This window comes from Fonsecaea erecta (genome assembly GCF_001651985.1).
Source record: "Fonsecaea erecta strain CBS 125763 chromosome Unknown Scaff13, whole genome shotgun sequence".
Taxonomy (NCBI): domain Eukaryota; kingdom Fungi; phylum Ascomycota; class Eurotiomycetes; order Chaetothyriales; family Herpotrichiellaceae; genus Fonsecaea; species Fonsecaea erecta.
Genome location: NW_017387256.1, coordinates 1,004,033 through 1,024,459, shown reverse-complemented (window position 1 = coordinate 1,024,459; position 20,427 = coordinate 1,004,033). Strand labels below are relative to the sequence as shown.

The 20,427-nt window shown below is 53.6% G+C and overlaps 6 protein-coding genes across 6 annotated transcripts; 1 reads left to right on the top strand and 5 right to left on the bottom strand.

Moving 5' to 3' along the window:
• Nucleotides 1-776: 776 nt before the first annotated feature.
• AYL99_11258 (hypothetical protein) lies at nucleotides 777-3,726 on the bottom strand (the record flags this gene model as incomplete). The annotated part of the gene is made up of 2 exons (XM_018842764.1): nucleotides 777-3,255; nucleotides 3,365-3,726. 2 exons carry the CDS (start codon nucleotides 3,724-3,726, stop codon nucleotides 777-779), a joined length of 2,841 nt encoding a protein of 946 aa, XP_018688177.1.
• A 339-nt stretch (nucleotides 3,727-4,065) lies between these two features.
• AYL99_11257 (dimethyladenosine transferase) lies at nucleotides 4,066-5,277 on the top strand (the record flags this gene model as incomplete). Its single annotated transcript, XM_018842763.1, has 1 exon — nucleotides 4,066-5,277. One exon carries the CDS (start codon nucleotides 4,066-4,068, stop codon nucleotides 5,275-5,277), a length of 1,212 nt encoding a protein of 403 aa, XP_018688176.1.
• A 2,028-nt stretch (nucleotides 5,278-7,305) lies between these two features.
• Nucleotides 7,306-9,279, bottom strand: AYL99_11256 (hypothetical protein; the record flags this gene model as incomplete). Its single annotated transcript, XM_018842762.1, has 1 exon — nucleotides 7,306-9,279. One exon carries the CDS (start codon nucleotides 9,277-9,279, stop codon nucleotides 7,306-7,308), a length of 1,974 nt encoding a protein of 657 aa, XP_018688175.1.
• Nucleotides 9,280-12,342: 3,063 nt separating this feature from the next.
• Nucleotides 12,343-15,048, bottom strand: AYL99_11255 (hypothetical protein; the record flags this gene model as incomplete). Its single annotated transcript, XM_018842761.1, has 1 exon — nucleotides 12,343-15,048. The coding sequence occupies one exon, from the start codon at nucleotides 15,046-15,048 to the stop codon at nucleotides 12,343-12,345; it is 2,706 nt and encodes a 901-aa protein (XP_018688174.1).
• Nucleotides 15,049-16,264: 1,216 nt separating this feature from the next.
• On the bottom strand, nucleotides 16,265-16,645 carry AYL99_11254 (hypothetical protein; the record flags this gene model as incomplete). The annotated part of the gene is made up of 1 exon (XM_018842760.1): nucleotides 16,265-16,645. The coding sequence occupies one exon, from the start codon at nucleotides 16,643-16,645 to the stop codon at nucleotides 16,265-16,267; it is 381 nt and encodes a 126-aa protein (XP_018688173.1).
• A 1,449-nt stretch (nucleotides 16,646-18,094) lies between these two features.
• AYL99_11253 (arginine-tRNA ligase) lies at nucleotides 18,095-20,008 on the bottom strand (the record flags this gene model as incomplete). The annotated part of the gene is made up of 1 exon (XM_018842759.1): nucleotides 18,095-20,008. The coding sequence occupies one exon, from the start codon at nucleotides 20,006-20,008 to the stop codon at nucleotides 18,095-18,097; it is 1,914 nt and encodes a 637-aa protein (XP_018688172.1).
• Between the last annotated feature and the right edge of the window lie 419 nt (nucleotides 20,009-20,427).

Below are 20,427 nucleotides of genomic sequence, written 5' to 3'. Positions count from 1 at the left end.
GCGAGATGTCGTGAATGCGAGCTGCAGCGAGACCGCGTAGGGGCGAGCACGAGGAACGTGGAAATGAGAGATGTGCGGTGGAAGACGAAGGAGGAGTAAGTCGTGAGAGCAGCCTCGTCGTCGATGCGACCTCTCGTTGTAGGTGCAATGGGATCCCGAGACGAAGCAGTGGTCTGGGACTCATGAAGACAAGAAAGGGAAGAGTAGAAAGCCGAGGTGTCGATCTGAAGCAACAAAAGTGATCATTCTGGCCCTTTCAAAGTTTCAGGCACGCGACTATATTACTTCGTCCACTCGCCTTTTTCTACTCTACTCTATGCCGCGATGCACACATTTATTGCAGCGGATCGGAGACCCGACCGGGGGATGAGCCAGCAACGTCACGAGATTGAGGTGGGTGACTGCAGAGACAATCATCATGGCGCATGTCGCGTCAGAATGATGACACGCTAAAGAAACCATCGTTGGGGTGAGAATGGGGGAATATGGACGGAATTGGAGGGATGTCGCATCACTTCAATGACACCATGACTTATACATCGAGATAACTAGGATACATAGTCTGAGCAGACATGGCAACATCCAATGCAGATTCATCTGGTGGGGGAAAAGTGTAGGTAGAGAAGGTAAATCGGTCCATGACATCATCGGCCCCCGGATCCGCTCCTGGCCAATTAGAGGGATCAAGAGCCGCCCTGCCAACTCCCTCTTCATCGACGCGTGGGATGTGCTATGCCCATAGTACTGGATACCGATATCCTCACTTGTCAGCACGGTCAATTGATGACTTCCTTCGCCTCCAGCCGCTTCATTACCTCCATCAACACCTCCTTGGTGCTCAAAGATGCGTTCTTGGGATCTTTCCTGATGCTCTGCCACACCTCGCCATGTTTGGGTTCATTCGCAACGCACTTCGCAATGACATCTTCTCGCTTCTCTTCGGTGCCGTGCTGCATGAGAAACTTCAGGTACCAAGCCCAGCTGTCTCCCAAGTCAGGATCCGCCACAAGTGCCTTCTCAAACCAGTTCATAGCTTTATCCAGTCTTCGCTCGCTCCAGAAGATCCGGCCCACCGTCACAAACAGCACTGGATCGTTATCTGCTGCCTTGATGGCTTCAAGACTCAGCGGTTTCCGTTGCGACCGAGGTTGTAGTTTCCAGATGTTCTCGGACCAGAGAAGCCCTGACTTAGGACACTCTTGCAGGCCCTTGGACATGAGGATCTTTGCTTGTTGGACATTGGGTGGGTTGGCCTGTAGCTCGACTCTGACACTCTCGGCCCACAACTCGGCATTCTTCGGGTTCTGTAGTCGTGCACGATCCAGTACAGATCTGGCTTTGATGATGATGCCCTGCTTCTGTTCGAGTCTCGCCGCGAGGAGCCACAACGGCACAGATTTGGGACACGCTCTGGTGCCCTGTGCATACGCTTCTCGGGCCTGTGGTATCATCCCCTTATCCTCATAAATCTGCCCTTTCATCATCCACAGCTTGGGGCTTCGTGGAAAGCGGGTCTCTTTCTTGTCAATCACTCTCGACGTAAGACCTTGAAGAACCAGGTCGAGGGCGACATCGGTATTGCCCAGCTGTCTCTCGTACGCCGCGCTCTTATACCACACCCGCTCAGTCGGAGCCTCTTGTCTTGCCGTCGCAAGGAGTTCTCGTGCTTGACTGACCTGTCCGGCGTCGGCCTCTAGTCTGACAGCGGCAAGCCAGATCTCCTCGTTGTTGGGGTTTTGATTGAATGCTTTACCGAGCACCCGGCGGGCATCGTCGATTTCGCCGGCATGCCATTTCTCTCGTGCGAGCTGGAGCCACAGGTCTTCTGATTGAGGGCAGGCCTCGACAGCCTTCTCCAGGACTTGCCACAAGGCGTCTTTGGTACCGTGATTCCTTTCCAGGTCAGCTGCGGCGAGCCACAGTGATCTGCTGGTGGGAAAGACGCGTAAGGCATAAGCATAGATGGCTCGAGCGGTTTCAAACTTCTCTCGCCCAATACTTGCCTTGGCGTCGTCCTTGAAGATCTCTTTTCGGTCGTCGTCCTCGTCCAGAGACCAGCCGAGAGTCTCCCGGATGATAGCACCGCATGTCAAGACAGCACCCTCCTCCTCGCACTTCTCAGCCTCCGTGATCCATTCCTCGCGCTTCAGCATGGCACCTTCCTTTACCAACGCTTTCACAGCACGGTTCATGATATTGACCTTGTTGGCGTTACCCATTTGTTCTTGTAATCTGGCGGCAGCAATCCAAATCTCGTGGCTGGTGGGCACAGCTTTTCGAGCCTTGTTCAGAACGGCCTGGGCATTTTCCGGCGTCTCCAGACGGGCCAGAGCAAGCCAGAGCTCAACGGACAATGGAATGATCTCGGTGGCCTTCGCCAGGAGCAGTTTCGCATCGTCAGGATCCTCCTCCAGATTCACTGCTTCCTTCCAGATGGCCACTGATTGCGGAATATGGTCGATCGCTTGCCGGAGGACCCGTTTCTTTGCTCGAGGCTCCGTCTCCAGTCTCATGGCCTCAATCCACAGTCTCGTCGACCGTTCATTGTTCTTGATGGCATTTGCAGCGATGATCTTAGCGTTCTGCCCTTCGTTGAGTCGGATGTTTTCCAACCAGGCATCTTCACTCTTGGGACACATCTCACAGCCCTGGGCCATCTTTTTCCTCGCCGCGACAATCTTGCCAGCGTATTCCTCCAAACGGGCTGCGGCAATCCATGCGGGTGCGTGCTTGGGATTTGTCTTGATCACGGAGTCGAGGAGTGTCCGCACTCGCTGGATCTCGCCAAGCTGCACCTTGGAGGGATCAAATTCCGACGTCTCCAAGCTGGTGAGGTATCCTTTCGGATCAATCGTCGTTGCCGTTCCCGTGCCGGCGTCCGCTTTTGCCGCCCGGTCCAGCCTGGTTTGTAACACTCTGTCTCTTGCCGCACCAATGTCGGCAAAGTTTGTCATGGTTCCATCTTTCTGGTCTGAACTGGTGACGACGCCATCCATGGCATCATCTTGCACACTGGTCGAAAACTCGGCAGAATCCCGTGCCCTGGCCAGGACGCTGTCAGGGACGACATAAGAGCGCTGAAGTCGGCTCTGTCTCGCACGTCGATTCTTGCCCGTGAGGTCGCCCGGATCAGGAAGATTCGCCCAATCGTCGTCGGTCAAAGTGACTAGGCCTCGTTTCAGATCGGCGAATTGATCAGAGATTTTGGGGTTCTTGCGGTTATACTCTTCGAGTTCTTCTCGTTCTCGTTCTTCCCTAGAGGACGGCGAAGGAATCATGTCGGTAATCTGTTCGTTCCCATGTGGAAAAGATAAACCACGTGTCTTTTGTGCAGGGAGGGGCAACTGGGAAGGGTGGTACTAACCTGAGTCTTTTCCGACGCTTGCCCATCCGCTCGTCCACATCCTGATAGATCCTATCTGCCTCGTCGTCGTCTTGTGTGAAATTGCCGGAGGCGAACAAGCCTGTCTCGTTGTCTGGGTCTTGAAATCGGTCATCATCCTCTTCTTCTTGCTCTTGTTTCTTGGCTCCGGCACCATATGCGGTCGGAGGTGCGGCACCGAGTTGTTGTGCTCGTCGCGCAAGAGCTTCCTGGATTTGCTCGGCGCTGGGTCCGTCTCGAGCAGGGCCCAAGTCGGATCGAGTAGTGAAGCCAGTGGCGCCTCGACCGAGACCAGCAACGTAGTTTTCGGGGGCTTGTTGGTTGAGAAAATCGCGCCGCGACATTGTGGCAGGTCGAAAGAAGGAAGCAGGGTACCCTGCCGAGGGAGATGGCGGGAGCAGCAGCAGCAGCAGCAGCAGGGATGATGTGGCTGAGGGTCGTTGGCTTTTCAGAAGTTGTTTGGTTGAAGGTCGAAGGCTGCCACTTCGCATGTCCTTGAATTTCCCCACGCAACCAAAATTCTGCCGCCTCTCACCGCCAAAAAGTTGCACAGACATCAACTTTCAATATCTACAGACTCCTTTGCGGACTACAACTCTGACCTCTAGCCCTTGCGAGGCTGCTATCGTCGTCCCGGTGCTCAGGAACACATATTCGGGACCCTGGGATCAACGTCGCCCAACATGCCCAAGGTCAATGCAAGGAGGCGCTCCGGCGCACCCTCCTCCTCTTCGTCTTCGCCCTACTCCAAGCCCTCCGCCGCTGCGAATGCGATCTTCAAAATGAACACGGACATCGGTCAACACGTTCTCAAAAATCCCGGCGTGGCACAAGCAATCGTCGATAAAGCAGACCTCAAACAGTCCGACATAGTGCTGGAAGTCGGCCCGGGTAGCGGAAACCTCACGGTGAAGATCTTGGAGAAGGCCAAAAAGTGTGTCGCGGTTGAACTGGACCCGCGCATGGCGGCCGAAGTCACGAAACGAGTCCAAGGCACACCTCAGCAGAAGAGACTGGATGTGCTTTTGGGGGATGTGATCAAGACCGAACTACCCTACTTCGACGTCTGCATCTCGAATACACCCTACCAAATTTCCTCGCCTCTGGTTTTCAAACTTCTGGCCACGACTCCCGCGCCCCGGGTGTGCATATTGATGTTCCAGCGCGAGTTCGCCATGCGTCTGTTCGCCAAGCCCGGCGACAAATTGTACTCGAGACTCAGTGTCAACGCGCAGATGTGGGCCAAGATTGACCATATCATGAAAGTCGGCAAGAACAACTTCAAGCCGCCTCCGCAGGTCGAATCGAGCGTGGTGAGACTGGTCCCGAAAGTGCCGCGACCGAACATCAGCTACGAGGAGTGGGATGGGCTGTTGAGGGTGTGTTTCGTGCGGAAGAACAAGACGCTGCGGGCCAACTTTTTGGGCACGAGCAGCGTGTTGAACATGCTGGAGCAGAGCTACCGCACGTGGTGTGCACAGAACGATATCCCACTCGACGAGGGCCCGGCCGACGAGGCGATGCTGATGGAAGTCGAAAACGTGCACGACGGCCCCAACAGCGGCGGCGGAGGCGGAGGCGAGGAGGGAGAAGAAGAAGAATGGTCCGGCTTCATGGACGTCGACGACCAAGACGACGAAGACACCTTTCCCAGCCTGCTGAAGGAGCAGCAGTCCACCAAGCCCCGACCGAGCCCCGCCGAGCGCTCCGTGTCCCGCAAGAAGCGCGACAAAGTCTTCCACCTCGTCCGCGAGAAAGTCCGCGCCGTCCTCGAAGACAAGACCGCGCTGGCGGACAAGCGGGCGCGCATGTGCGACGAAGCCGATTTTTTGAAGCTGCTGTACCATTTCAACCTCGAGGGAATTCATTTTCTGGGGATCAAGCATGGCGAGTAAACGGGGTCCTGAGCCATGACCACACAGTCATAATGAAGAGTGCGGAAGTCTCGGACGCAAAGAAGGGCATGCATGGCCCAGAACGAGCTGAAACATCAGAGCAACATACGACAATCGCCCGAAGAACTTCCCAGCAAAGTGGAGATTCAAAAGATTTCGACGACCTGGTGCCTTGGCCTTTTCTCTCCGCCACCATGAGGTGTTGCACGGCGTCGCGAGAAATCCACCTGTGCGTATCCGTCGTCTGCCTGCCATTCCCACACAACATCCATTTCCCCGCCGCCGGCGCCCGCCACACTTCGGACTCTGATCATCAGGGGGGCAAGGCACGAAACTCGGAATGCACGAGCTGGGTAATCCTCCCAGCAGCCGGAGGAGGAGGAGGACACGGCGCCGAGGCTGCGCATGATGAACGACTCGTTGAACCGACACGACACGACGCGACACAGGACGACAGAACCCCTGAAACGAACTGAAATGTAAAGAATGGGAAATGATGGTGAAAGTGCATACATCAGGGGGAGTTGCGTATGGCGTGTGTGGATTTCAACCCTGCTTGGTAGGGCCCTGAGAGAGAGAGAGAGAGATATGCATGCGCACGAGTGCAGACGACAGACTGACGATGGAGGGGGGAACGGGGAGGCCGGCCAAACAGAGAGCCTGGAGAGCCTGCCTGCCTCTCCACCTCCCCTTGGCCACTACTTGCCCAAGGTATTTGATGAGTGACGAAAAGAAGAAACCTGAGCTGATGAAGATGCACCCTCCTCCAGAACCACCTAGTTAGATTATTAGATGGCAATGAGCCATTGGAGGAAACAAAAAGGGCCGGGAGGTCGAAAAGAACTTTACTCATTCTCTCACGACACTTTCTTACACATGTCTACAGAGACGCGTGGTTCTCGAGCCCGGTGAAGGTTTCGGATTTGTCATTATGGCCTTTGCCATGATTATTCTGTTCTGTGCTATCTGCTCCGGGGAAGTAACAGTAGTAGGGCTCTTCCGGGTCCGTCCCGTCTAGAAGGCTGGTGGGTGCTGGCTGCAACAAGAGCAGACATAGAACCCGCAAAATCGTCCCATAGCCCATGAGGACAAGTAGTGGTTGTGTGTGTGTGTGTGTGTCCTTGCTTGAATAGGGGGGCCGTGCAGGCTGCGCGCGCCAGGATAATAGCCCATCGTGGACCCCAGAAAGAGTTGTGCCCAGGTCTGTCCGCATCGATTAGGTGTATTTGCGGCGCCGTGCCAGTTCAATCATTCACATCATCATCCCATCGTACGTATTCATAACATCGTCGTCGAAAAAACCTTGGAACGCGCACAGTTCGAGTTGTGGAAACCCCATCTCCAACCTCAATTTCGACAGTCTTGTGAGGGTGCGCCAGTGGCATCCTGTCTCACGGATCTCCCAATCACCTGAATTCTAGGTTGACGTGGCCAGCCAGGTCAACCCCCAAAGGACCATATCCTTTCGAAAAGAAACAGAGGAGAGTTCTTCATAGAGAAAAACAAAGGAAAGAGTCAGAACATTGTGTAAACACATCATCCCGAAGAAAAGGTGCCGCTCGCTGCTTTTCGTATGGCATCTCAGTGCCACCATGATTCCATCGCCCGTCGGACGAGCAGGTGGAAACAGAAATCCTCCTGCCTTGTTTTCGCTTTTGGGTCGTAAACACACACACACACACACACAAAGCGTATCGAGGGTATCAAACAACTTTTGTGTTGTACTTTTTTGAGATCTGCTTTTTCAACGGAAGTAGGGTCGACAATTATCCCAACCCAGCAGAAGAGCAGCGGCAGCGGCGCAAGCATGGCCGGCTTCTGTGAGAAGCACAGCATGCCTGAAGAAAACAATAAAAAGATCAAGGGATCAACAAGTGCCCTGCCATCGAGACTGAATAACCGAACGCTTGGGGAAAAAAGACACGTGAGAATGGCCAACCCAGACACAAAAAGAAAAAAGCTATGGACAAGAACCAACTCCGCGCCGAAGATGGGCCTTTAAGAACATGGTACATGAGGTAGAACGCTTCATAGGTCGATGTAGCTGTAGTCGACACTTTGACGGGCAGAATAGTCCTGGCTGCGTCGATTGATGCTGGGTGCCCGACTGGGCTGGCGACTTGACCTCAGACTTGGACCTCGTTCTTCCAAATACGAAGGCCGCCTGGATGTGGACATTTCTCGATCTCTTTCCCGCGCGGAGATGACACTACTGGAGACACTCTTCTTGGAGGTTCGACTCGTAACGCTCGGTGCACGTTCAATCCTCTTTTGCTCCTTTGGTCGCTCATTTTCTTTGCCTTCGGCACCGACCGACAAGACAAGCCCTCCGATGCTGATGCTCAGAGGTCGTCCGTCTTTGTTGATATAGTCAGGAGGAATCGTCATGTTCAAGCCGCCGGGAAGGGTGATGCTGGTCTTTGTGCCGCTGGTCTGACTCCTTCCTCGGCCGGAAGAGTCTTTCGAGGACGACTGCCGACTGAAGTTACTTCCTGTCTCAGATCTCGAGCTTGAATTGCGCTGATCTAAGTCACGAAGAGCTTCAGCGGTCAGCTCACTGGAGGTCTTGTTTCGCCTCGACTGATATTCTTCGATCTGGGCTTCTTTTTCCTCCAAAGGGACGGTCATGCGGCGAGGAATGTTGTGCGGGGCAGAGCTTGCAATCTTTGTAACGGTCGTTCCCGCTGAATAAGAGACAGATTTTCTGGGCAAAGGCCGGTCGCGCGTCTCTGCAGGTCCAGGCGGGCGGTACGACGAGGGTGGACGAGAAGAAGATTCCCTGCGGTCACGAAAAGCTGAAGGGGGAGGCCGAGACGGCCGGTAGTCATGGTCCTCATCGCTATCGTAGCGCTCAGGCTCATACACTACCCTCTCACGAGGTTGTGGCTCTTGCGGGTGATAGGTCTTCGCCCTTCGGTTGCTGGGTCGACGTGAAAGCACAGCTTCGGGTTGGGGCGGTCGTGGTGGCGGCGGCATGACCGCGCGGTCATCATCTTCAAGGTTGCGGTTCGACTTTTGAGACGATGGCAGCGGCCGAACTTCCGCTGGAGGGATTCGCTCGAGAGTCATCATTCCGGATTCAGGATACCCTTGTCGAATAACAGGTTCACCATAGACACTTGACCGCCGAGCCGGGCTTGGGTGTCGACTTGGCCTCGCTGAACGTGGTTCAGGAATGTTTGGTTGGTCGAAGTAAGCGGGAAGTTGCTGGTAAACCGCATATGACGGCGTCGGTAACGGTGCGGGAACGATATATGAATATGGCATTGGACTGTAGGGCATGTTTGGCGTGACCGGAGTCGCATAACCTGACGTCGCCACGGAGGGTGGCCCGTACATGGGATGATTCATATACTGGATTGGAACAGCAGCGTTGGGAAACATGCTCACCGGTCTCGCTTGCTGGTTCGAGGACGCTCTTCGGACTTTGACAGGGAGTGCCTGGTCATCCTTTGTGCCTTTCGGGACCACGGTCTTGATTCCCCCTGCAGAGGAATGCGGCGGGGCTCCTTTGGCGGTTCGGTATGGGTCCTGCTGCTTTGTGTCGGCGTGCTTGACGTGGTGGTGTTCATGATTCCCACCAGATCCTCGCTCGTGCACTTCGTGCTTGGCCTTATAAGGTCTTGCCTCCGACGACATTTCATTTAATTGGGAAGATGACTGGCGGCGACTTGTGGGCTGAGAGCGGCCGTTTTGAGAGATCAGGTACGGCTTGCGTTCTCTTTCGCGAAATCCGACGTTGTCGAGCTTCAGATCTGGCATCTTGCGCCGACTGGAGGTGGACTCACCGGTAACCGTACCAGCCCGACTGGCGTAGCCCGAGTCACCTCCGTCATCGTTGAATTCACTCCTCTCGCGTTGTTGTCGCATAGCGAGATCTTGCTGAGAGCGTTTGACGGAGACATTGGCACTGGTTTGAGAGCCAGGAAGCGCCGACTGGGTGTCCTCGTCCCAGTCTTCACAAGTGGCTGCCCGAGGACGACGACGGTCAGAGTCGTGCATGGAAGCGGTGACGAAAGAAGATGGTGGGTGATTATTGTTGAGATTGTTGAGCCCCGAGGTGAATGAGGAATGAGTTGATGTGACAGAGGCGGTGGAAACTATCGGGAGGAGGGCGTGGTCGTGTCGGCTTGGGGGAGTGGGTGGAGTGACAGGGGCCCCGACCGAGTGATGATGCGCTAAAGTTCACGGCAAGGTACTTATCGTGCAGGGGGTCCGGCCCGTAAGGCTGCTCGGAGTCGCGGGGCGGCCACAACGATGCGCTGATATCCTCCCTGAGGGGGCACTGGGGGTTGATCCCAGTGGCCGCGGCTCGTGGCGTTCCGGGGGGCTTTTTGTTGCTGAAATAGCAATCCGTATGATGTGTTTGTCGTTTCGTCTGGCTCTGCCCTCCAAGATATCTTTGTCGATGGATTGGCTCTCAGACCTAATCACTTTCCCACCTGTTAAGTTTTTGGGGGTGATGGCAGATCAATTTCAGTCCAGTCTATGTGGTTGCGGGTCCATTTCGGGATCAGTTTTGTATTCCGTCTCAATCACCTTCGAGTATGTTTGTTGCATTCCACTGGCTCTTGAGTCGCAGGTTACAGGTTGCTTGCCTCAGGCGTGTTCCACATCCGAGTGTTGTAACAATGGCTTTGTAGATGGCAAATGCAGGAATCAGGTCGCACAGGGAACGTCCGTCGCCTCGACGACGATCTCAGATGATGGGGGTAATGCGTGTGCGATGGTGATTTGCCGGGGGAATGTGCGCGCCTGTCAATGCAAAGGCCGGCTGCAGAGATCGGCCACAGCACGCTGGAGACCTCGCACGGGGAGAACTCGCTGCTGCTGATCCTCGACAGGATTCTCACAGAGGGAGGGAGGAAGGGAGGAGATGGAGGGAGTTAATGGCGCTTGGTGCTGAGGATGTTCTTCTGCAAGGGAGTCATTCTTGAGTCGACCCCACTACGCGTGGCTCTAGGCAGGCAACGCGGAGGAGGAACGAGGGGCAGCCAGGAGGTGTGGTTTTGTGCGTGTGTGCGTTTGTTCGTGTAGGAAGGAGTGTGAGAAGAATCAGAGGACGAGGTGTGCCAAAAACTCCAGCAGCTAAGGTGGTGGGATGGGGGTTGGAGGAATGACTGGTGACCGGCTGCAGGATGACGAACAGGAGTCGGGATGGTTTTTTGAATTCTTTCCTTTTTTTTCCCTCTCAGACAGCCACTTGTGCCAGAGCCAGGGTCCGACGAGAGTGCGAGAGGAAGGGGGGTGGAAAATGGCGCGGCAAGCCAGACGTGTGATGGCCCACGAAATTCCTCAAATCCTCGCCGTCTCCCATCGTCCTCGCCCCCCGGCTGGTGTAAGCGGGGTGCCTTTAGTTGCGTGATGCGCGTTGTCGTGAAAATTGCGGCCTTCTGAATGGAAGATAGAGCCCAATGAGCTGCCCAACCTACACATCCCCGGCCACCATTCGCACCATTCAGCATGCCGAGACCGTCCAAGTCGCTTGCTAGTTGCTTATCCACTCGAGGGAAGGGTAACTGCCACCGTCTGCCACTCCTGTCCTCCGTCCCATCCCACCTCTTCGCCTCGCTTGCACTCGACGCTCCTCCCGGGGACTCATGTCTGTCGATAACAACCTCAACGGCGGGAAGGTTGTCGAGCAAAGCCGACGGCCAAGAAGAACACACCCTCCCCCGGAAACGAGAGGTTCGGTCAAACCATATCAATCATCAAACACCCCCCAGACCACGACTGCATCCCTCATGCAGCCCACAGGATCCATGGTGTATCTGCGTGAATTCTTCCAGCCTGCCACCGTCTTCCAAGTGTCAGACCAGAACGTGGTGTGTGTTCACATGGGGGATGGCATTGTGGTACAAGACCATGAAATGGTCTGTGGCACGGGAGCCTGGTGGTGGGCGGGAGAAAACGCGGGGAGCCTACACGCAGATAGGTGCTCGTGAAGAGATTCGCTCACTCATTGGAGCTGAACAACTGGTGCTGATGCTGGTGCTAGGGTATGGTGGATGCTGACCACTCTGGCGTTGGTGGTGGTGTTCGTGAGCGCGTGCCTCAGGCTCGCTGCCGCTCCTCCCCCCTCTCTATCAAACACTTTCATTTACCCCTCCATCCACGCATCCATTGAGCTGCGCTGCCTGCAATTCCGGCACACCTGGTCCTATCAGGGCACCGCATCGAGTACATCTGTCCTGAAGACAGGCAGGCAGACAGGCAGACAGACGTGTTCCCGTGCGAGGTCACCCACTGCTATCAGCCTGAGTCACTCGCCACCCACTTGGAGTTGCTGCCTTCGGATTCCTGCTTTGTCTTCGATCCGACACCGGGAGAGGAGACATCAACTTCACCCCTCCAGAAGCGGTACGGCAGGGGTGGCGACAGGGTGGACAGGGGACCTTGGTGTGGCTGCCCAACGCACTGTGACGCTGGCAAACAGTCCTTGCCCTGACTAAACCCAAGTTCGTCTACGTTTGCATGTACCCCTCCTTCACTTCAGCCTTGAGGACGGGGGGAAGGGGTTGCACCATCCTCATCCGAAATCCAGTCTACCTACTGGTACGTCGAAGCTCCGAATGCCGCCTCTCGAGGCCAGTTGCTGCAGCTGCTCTAACGTCCTTATCAGCCTGATCCCCTGTTTGAACTCCCTTTCCCCCAATCAGCCGGCCACCCCTGCTCGCCATTGTCATGTTGCATGAACGCAAGAGCCGAAAATCCATGATAGTCGAAGGCGACGGTCGAAATCCTTCGACCAGTTTTCAGCTTTGCCAGGCCGGGTTCTCCCGTCTAGTGGAAGTCCAGCCGTGAACGACGTGACCTAATTAGCCATTTCGCCGTAGGGGTAATAATGCTTGTTTGTTTGTTCCAAAGAGACACATCTAGGAATTTAGACCTGAACGTCTAAGAAATCTATCATGAACTGGGTTCTGCCTGAGAAGCATGCACTAAGAGGTCTGACATGATTTTCAGTCTTTTGGGGATCCCCAAGGAAATGTCGACCTCTTCCTGCCAGTTCTGATCTACAAGCGACTGAAATGAATATCTCCCCCCGCAATTCAAGCCCATGGCTTAAGTATTGAGAGCACCCGAGTCGAGGAGTAGCTTTACTATCTCGACGTGGCCTTCCTCTGACGCTATTTGTAGCGCAGTTCCGTAGCGTTCCCCCGGCGCGTTCACGTCGGCGCCCGAGTCGAGGAGTAGCTTTACTGTCTCGACGTGGCCCTTCGCCGACGCCGCTTGTAGCGCAGTTCCGTAGTATCCCCCCGGCGCGTTCACGTCGGCGCCCGAGTCGAGGAGTAGCTTTACTATCTCGACGTGGCCCTTCGCCGACGCCGCTTGTAGCGTAGTATCGCTGTAGCGTTTCCCCGGCGCGTTCACGTCGGCGCCCGAGTCGAGGAGTAGCTTTACTATCTCGACGTGGCCTTCCCCTGACGCCACTTGTAGCGCAGTTCCGTAGTATCCCCCCGGCGCGTTCACGTCGGCGCCCGAGTCGAGGAGTAGCTTTACTATCTCGACGTGGCCCTTCGCTGACGCCATTTGTAGCGCAGTTGCGTAGTATCCCCCCGGCGCGTTCACGTCGGCGCCCGAGTCGAGGAGTAGCTTTACTATCTCGACGTGGCCCTTCGCTGACGCCATTTGTAGCGCAGTTCCGTAGCGTTTCCCCGGCGCGTTCACGTCGGCGCCCGAGTCGAGGAGTAGCTTTACTATCTCGACGTGGCCCTTCGCCGACGCCGCTTGTAGCGCAGTATCGCTGTAGCGTTTCCCCGGCGCGTTCACGTCGGCGCCCGAGTCGAGGAGTAGCTTTACTATCTCGACGTGGCCTTCCCCTGACGCCACTTGTAGCGCAGTACCGTAGTATTCAGTTGATTCGTTAATCAGGTCCCCTGACATCGTGGGTCGACGAGCTGCATCCACATCGCGTTCGCCCTGAGTTGCAAGAAAGAGGATTTTTCTCACTACCGTGGTGAAACCAAAGGTACTTGCAACGACCAGAGCAGTCACCGAAGGACGTTTTCCAGACTTTTCTGTGTACCAATATATAGGAAACCACGTCTGAAAGTAGCCCTGACGAATATCACAGATTGATAGGGCCAACCCAATCTCTTCATCCACTGACATGTGCTGGGACGCCCGATAGTGTTTTGACCATCCTGTAGAAGCATAGTTGAGCAGTGGATAACTAGAAGTCAGGTTTTGATATCGGTAATGCCACTCGCCGCTGTCACCATAAAAATTCGACCACGGCATTCTCTTTTGATAGACATCGAAAAGGAGCAGTGCGATACAAACTCGGGCAACAGTATGTTCAGCAACGACTAAGTCTACAGAACCCTGCCATTTCTTACTCGAAACGGATGAGGTACTGTTGCTGCCATTCTCTGTGTCCGATTTGAGGAGAAAGTCACGGGCGGTCTGGTGAATGAGAGATACCTTGGAATCACTGATGCTGATGAAGAATCCGCACATATTCCGAAGATTAGATTCTCGAACATCGTCAGACTCGAGATCAAGATCTTCATAGGACCGAACATACTTCGTCCTTGCTATCGCTACTGCAACGGTCATCTCGTCCACCGTCAGAGGACGCGTGGCCGCCAGAACGATCTGCAAAATAATACGAGCAGCTTCCGGTTCAACACTTCGACCGAGGATATTTTCGTATGCGTCAACGACAGATGTGGGAAGTTGCTGTAGTAGAGTCTCGATCCGTTTTACTGTTGCATGACTGGCGAATCGAAGTCGAATCTCCTCCATTACCAAATGCAGCCACAGGTATGTCCGATGTTGCATTCCTTTCAAATGATCCGCAAGGACGCAACGAGATGCCGAGTCGAGCCGCGGAACCACTTCTGGCATGCGCTGGTCGATGACAAGATTGATCTCTTGGCTAATAAGGTCTGATCGGTCGTCACCAGCAAATACAATGAAGTTGACCTCAGGGCCTAGAAGGCGAAACTTTCCGTCAATATCGGAGTTTGGACGACTCGTGATGAGGAATTTAATTCGAGGTGTCTTAGGACCACTCTGCCTGGTGTCATCATAGAACTGACGGAGCTGATCGAGCAATTGCTGTCTGGCGTCTGCTTGACATTCATCCAAAGCATCCAACAGACAGATTACTTCTCCTGACGATGAATCACCGGCTGTTGCCATGAGTAGGTTCCACAGAGGATAGAACATTGAACGTAGTCCTCGTCCATATGACTTGAAAGGCTGGTAGGCGTGGTTAATCAAGCCGGATGCCAAATTTTGAGAATACAGCTGGTGAAGGATACCACATAGCGCGTCCTCTCCCCGTTGTCGCCGCTCGAGGCTATCTTTGAAAAAGAAATAGCACACTGTCGATGTCATCAACTGCGTAGTGAGAAGCATTTCATCGATCAAAGCACGCGACAGGACTGACTTGCCACAGCCCGGGCCAGTTGACAGCCAAAGCAAGCTGGACTCTGTCGAATCGCGCCATCGATGGAAACGGGGGTCATCAAGGAACCATCGACAGGTGCCTGGCACACGTCTCGGATTGAAATTCTTCTGTCCAGCGTAGTCAGCAGCCAGACAATGGAGTATTTTTCGTTGATGATCGTCCTCCCTGTCGGCAGCGCGAGTGGCAAGAACATCGCGCAAGGCATCGAGGATCTGTTGTTGGATCTTGCCAGACTTCTCTATGGTGCTAGTTTGTTGCTCCCACTGTGCTCTTTCATCCTCTTTGTCCAACAAAGCTTCATGCATCTGACAGTACTGATCGGCATTGTCAATATTCTTCAGAGAGTTCATCCACTGACCAGGTCGACTGATACTGTGCATACCGCGAACTATACTACTGTCAGATAAGTGGCAGGCCATGGACGCCTGGTATTCGAGGATTCGGGAGTATAGCTGTGTGATTGCGTTGCGGTATTCGTCTGCAGTGGATCCACAACGTAAACGAGTCCGTATTTCGTACAGCCTTATTAACGAGGCGGTGTGTTCAAGTCCTTCTATCATAGCATCGCTCTCTTCACTTGGTGCTAACGCCAACTGAACTGGTCAGCGAAACACAGTATATGTCATGAACTACTGTACCGGTAACAACATTGTGACGCCCGACCATGCGAGTGCCATAAACGGTTGAGTGCTAAGAGCAGCGGCCACAATATCCTTGCTCCATAGAACGAACTTGATAAGGCGTTCTCCATATTCCCGAACCTTAACAGATTTGCTGGCAATAGTGACGATCCACTGGCGTTCCTCTCGTCTGTCCAATCTTGCTTTAATAACAGCATGTATTTGATCCACTGAAGTGGAGCCAGCGCCTGTGAGCTCTTCAAAAGACTGTACCAGTCTAGGTTCTCGTTGTTTCAGTATTTCGTAGGCATCTCTCCATAATGATTCTGACGACCAAGGAAAGGCAGGACTCGGTCTAGGAAGGGTGGTAATAGAAGCGTTCGGTGGTGGAAATGTCGAGAGGGCAGCAGTCGAGGGGGCAGCAGTTGAAGTACCTTGCCGTCGACGTACTAACGACTTCAACTTTCCCATTCTGCCACCAAAGTCTGGTCACAAAACGCAAAGGCGTCTGGACCGCAGGATGTAACAACCCACAAGTTGTGGAATGAATATGCAGCGGCATCTTATGGAAGAACTGCCTGTTACAATGTGCTTGCTGTGTTGGCAATTGGGCGTCGCGGCTGAGCCGCAGCTGTGAGGGGTTGGGCAGAAATGTGAGATATGTCCAACATGATTGGTCAATGCCGCTAGCGTTCCCAGCCACACACAGCCTTTCCAAATATCTTCGCTTCGCTTCTTTCCTGCACCCTTGTCCACGCATCATCCGCATCTTCATTGTAGCTTACGTACCCTCTTGCATGAACATGGAGCAGTTGGAAAAGACCAAAGAATTTCGCAGTACGTATTGTACTGTGTTGCGACTTACGATCAACGTCAGTCACAAGTCAGCAATAGTTGAAATCTACAATTTGATGCCGAAAATTCAAAAGACGGACGCAAAGCCTCCCTATTGTTCGCTCGCCATTCCTCTTGCGCCAATTGAATCGCCTCTTCGCATGATTACTGCCTTGCCTCGAGGGGTCGGCCCTGGATTGTTCGCGTCAGGCGCAAGATGGCTTCTTTTAAGAGTTTCCTCCTCTTCACGCTTCCTGATCGCTTCTTTGATATCCTCATAGCTCATTATCTTCCCCTTCCCCACGATAATCCACTTCCTTGATGCTCGAGTACTATTGGCATCGTTCTGCCTAGTCAACTCGGAGTTCTCATGTAAAAGGAGATCGCGGGCCGTGATGACCCGTTCGCTGGACTTGGCCAGCTCCTCGACACGATTCCGGATATCTGGCTCAAGCCACCCGATACCCTGCTCAATATACTTACGCAGGGACATGACTTCATCAAAAGTTACGGCTTGTGACTGAGGTTTTGCCAGTCTGTTACCGGAGATGTCCTCGTCATGCGGCTTTGGGGTCGTTAAGCAGTCTTCCAATCATCTCGAACCACCCCACGGCTTTCTCATATATGTCAAATCGTGCCCATTCCAGAGGCTTCTTTCGTTTCCCCGTCAGCTTCGGGTGGCGCTTGAGGAACGCATTCGACCAGTCGTGGCCAGGGGGGCTTAGTGTTGTATCGCTTCCCAAGGTTTGCAAGGTAGAGGATTGTCGACGGAGAGACTGACTCAGGGCGGCGATTTCAGAAATGGCGAATTAGCTTAATGCTCGACAAGGCTATCCTAAGCACCTCCGCCATCCGCTTGAAAACGCTGTCAATGCCGGGCCTGATAGATATCGTGATCCTCCTGTCGATGGAGAGGTCCATGGAACCGCGGAGGAGTGCTCAAACCAGCTCTATATCTTCTCGCTGTCTGAGGATCTTTGATATCGTCAAAGGTGGTGGCGGTAAGCCCACTAATCAGGCACCACAAAGACATTGACAGCTTCCAGTCCGCATAGAAAATACTAGGCAGCAAGAAGTGGAAGATGCACCAAAGAGCGCTCCGCGATCGAGATCGACTGGGCTAACACAACTAGCACTACGAACGCTACTTAAAGCGGGGGCCATGAAGTTTCCATTTTGTATATGAAGAGCTATCCAGATGTACTTACCGTCCTATCTAGGATAGCCACATAGCATGATAGCTATGTGGATACTGGGGCAGTTCCTAGTATGAAGGCTCAATAGGCATACCTAAACCCCTCCAACCCTCAATCACAACCTTGCCGGCCTTTTGTTTTCTGTTTTGACTAACGAAATAGAACGAGGTGATCAGGCTCGACGCCACCAGCAGCGCAGCAGCGGTGAAGCAGATATAGAGACCGGGTCTGGATGTCGACTTGTCAGCACATCGAGGCGCCAAAAGGTCGAGAGTGGTGGTTTAGAGGTTCGGATATACGGAGAAAGAAAAAAAGACTAACCTGTGGGTTGGTGCGTCCTGGCTGCGGAAGGTCAAGGACCCGACAATTCTACCAATGCTTCCGGCGCCAATGAGGGTGGCGGAATAGAAAGCGCGCCGCCACTGGCCGACGATGTTTTTTTTGCTTTGGTAGGTCATGGTGAGCAGGATAGTGGCGTTTGCGCCGCCAACCACCCGGATACATCTGAAATATCGCACGCCGCCGATTGAAGCCAGGCCGAGTAACCTTTGTGCGTTTTAAAACGAGATCCGAAATTCCACGCACTCGCTCTGGACGCGAAACTCGATAGACTTGTAGGAAAGACGGAAACCTCATGATTTTTGAAATCCCCTTAGAAGCCCTACAAGCCTCCGATTTGACGACAATATTTTTCTGGTGATTGTGGATTTGCGGAACTTCTGAGCGTGCTTCACAGTCAATCCATCTTACATCCTCACCACCGGACTTAACCCCAGTAGCGTCATGCCATTCCACAGCACCTGTCGGGCAGCCTCATACAACGCCAACCGAGCCTTCTGCAGCTCAGGTTCGCTGCCAACCACTTGTAGATGGTCGTAGCTTGAGCTCAGCGCATGCGCCATTTTGAACAGATAGGTGAGGATGGTGGCAGGTTCTCGAGTCTTGAGCGTATTCAGCACCACATCCGGATATTGTGCCAGCGAACGAGCCAGGTTGATGGCGTGGGTTTCTTTCAGCAAGGAAAGGTCGGCAGAGCTCAAACTACTCAGGTCGGCATTGGCTTTTCGTTCAATCGAACATAGCCGAGCGTGCGCGTACTGCAAGTACGGACCGGTGTCGCCCTCGAATGCCGTCATCTGGTTGATGTTGAATTCATACCCATTCCGCACCTTGCCTGACAAATCCTGCACCATGATGGCGGTAATGGCCAGCACATCGGCAACTGCCTCGGGATCGTCCAGCTGAGAATACTTCTGATCGTTCTTCTTCATCACTTCGAGCATGGTGTCTTTGACCGTCTGGATGATGTCGTCCAGGAATTTGACCGTTCCTTTTCGGGTGCTCATGCCCTTCACCATGCCGAAGGATATATGCTCGCACTTCTCTGCCACGTCCTTGTGCCCACTGATCTCGGTGGTCTTGAACAGTTGGGCAAGATGTTCGTTCTGTTGATCCGCAACCACGTAAATCATCTTGTCAAAGTGGTACTGGTCGTGTCGCTCCAAAATCGCCGCCAGGTCTCGGGTAAGATACAACGGCGTGCCGTCCTTTCGCACGATGATTGCTTTGTTGAGTTTTTTCGCACCATGTTTGGTAAAGTCAATCAAGATTGCGCCATCCGAATACTCGGCAATCCCCTGTGCCAGCAGACTGTCCAAAACCCGCTTAATAGTCTCAGCCTTCACCTGTGACTCCCCAGAGTACACATCAAATTCAATGTTCAACCGGGCATACGTGTTCTGGTATTTCTTGATGCTCATATCCCTAAACTTCTGCCACAGGGCCAATGCCTCGGGGTCTCCTTCCTCCATGCTCTTGAAATATTTTCGCGCCTTCTCATCCTCGCTTGCTTCCACAAGGGGTGCAAGTTTGGCTTCCAGTGCTGACACATCTTCGCCCTTGTCTTTTTTCTCCTTGATCTCCTTCTTCAACTCATTAATGGGCTCGTCCTGGGCGAGTTTGACCTTGTTAATTTCCACGTAGACGTGAAACAGGTGCGCAATTGAGTTCTTGTCTAATTCCTCTTGGCTGCCAAATTGCTTGAACCCGTTGGCTAACAGGCCGTACTGTTTGCCCCAGTCTCCCAGGTAGTTCATCTTCAGGACGTCCCAACCCATGCGTTGATACAGCTTGGCCAGGAAACCACCGATGATGGTACTCCGGAGGTGGCCGGCGTGAAATTCTTTGGCTATGTTCGGGGACGAGAACTCCACGATGAGTTTCTTTCGGCCCTTTGACGGGTCTGATGGGTCCTTGAGGCCAGGGGCAGGGTTGCAGCCATACGCCTTCGTGCTCCTTAGGATTTCAGAGATTGTCATGTTGATCAGATGTTGAGGTTTGGCGAAAAACTGGACGAACGGACCAGCCTGGGATACCATGACGAAAGTGTCCTCTGTCGTGGGAAATGCTTCGACGATCTCCTTCGCCAGTTCTTGCGGTGGTTTGCCCTTGACCCTCAATGCAGGCACCGCCAGATTGAAATCTCCCTTGTCCAAGGTCGTAGTCCATTGAATTAGGGGGACAATCTCGGCTGCTGCTCGGTTGATGATGGGAGCCAATTTCTCGGCGATGTGTTGTCGATAGAAGTCCATGGGGTTCTTGCTCTTCCCCAGTTCCTCCAGCGTCAGCGAGGAGACTTTTTCACTGATTTCTCCCGTCATCGTGGGTTCTGTCGCTGGAGTGCTGGAATGAAATCGATATTGTTGATTGACGACACTGGGAAGAGCTGCAAGGATTGGGTTTGTGTTGCTCAAGCGATTACACTGACGAGATAGTGGAGAGGTGCACAGTCCTTGGTGAACGGGAATGGCTCTTATTTCGAAGGCTGTGACTTTAGAGAATCTAGAAATTTTGGGGATGCGCCAGAGACGAGAACAACACATCCTCCCTTGAGGGGAGTCGTGAGATTCTCCACTGCCACCGACAGTCTCAATTTTGAGTCAATCATTTGATATCTTGGCATGTATGTTCGGGTCGGATTAATATTATTACGAGCAGCCTTGACATCAGCAAAGTGCGCCACTAACCGACAAGTTAAGCCATAATCACTTACTCCCTACCACTCAACGCATACTCTGGA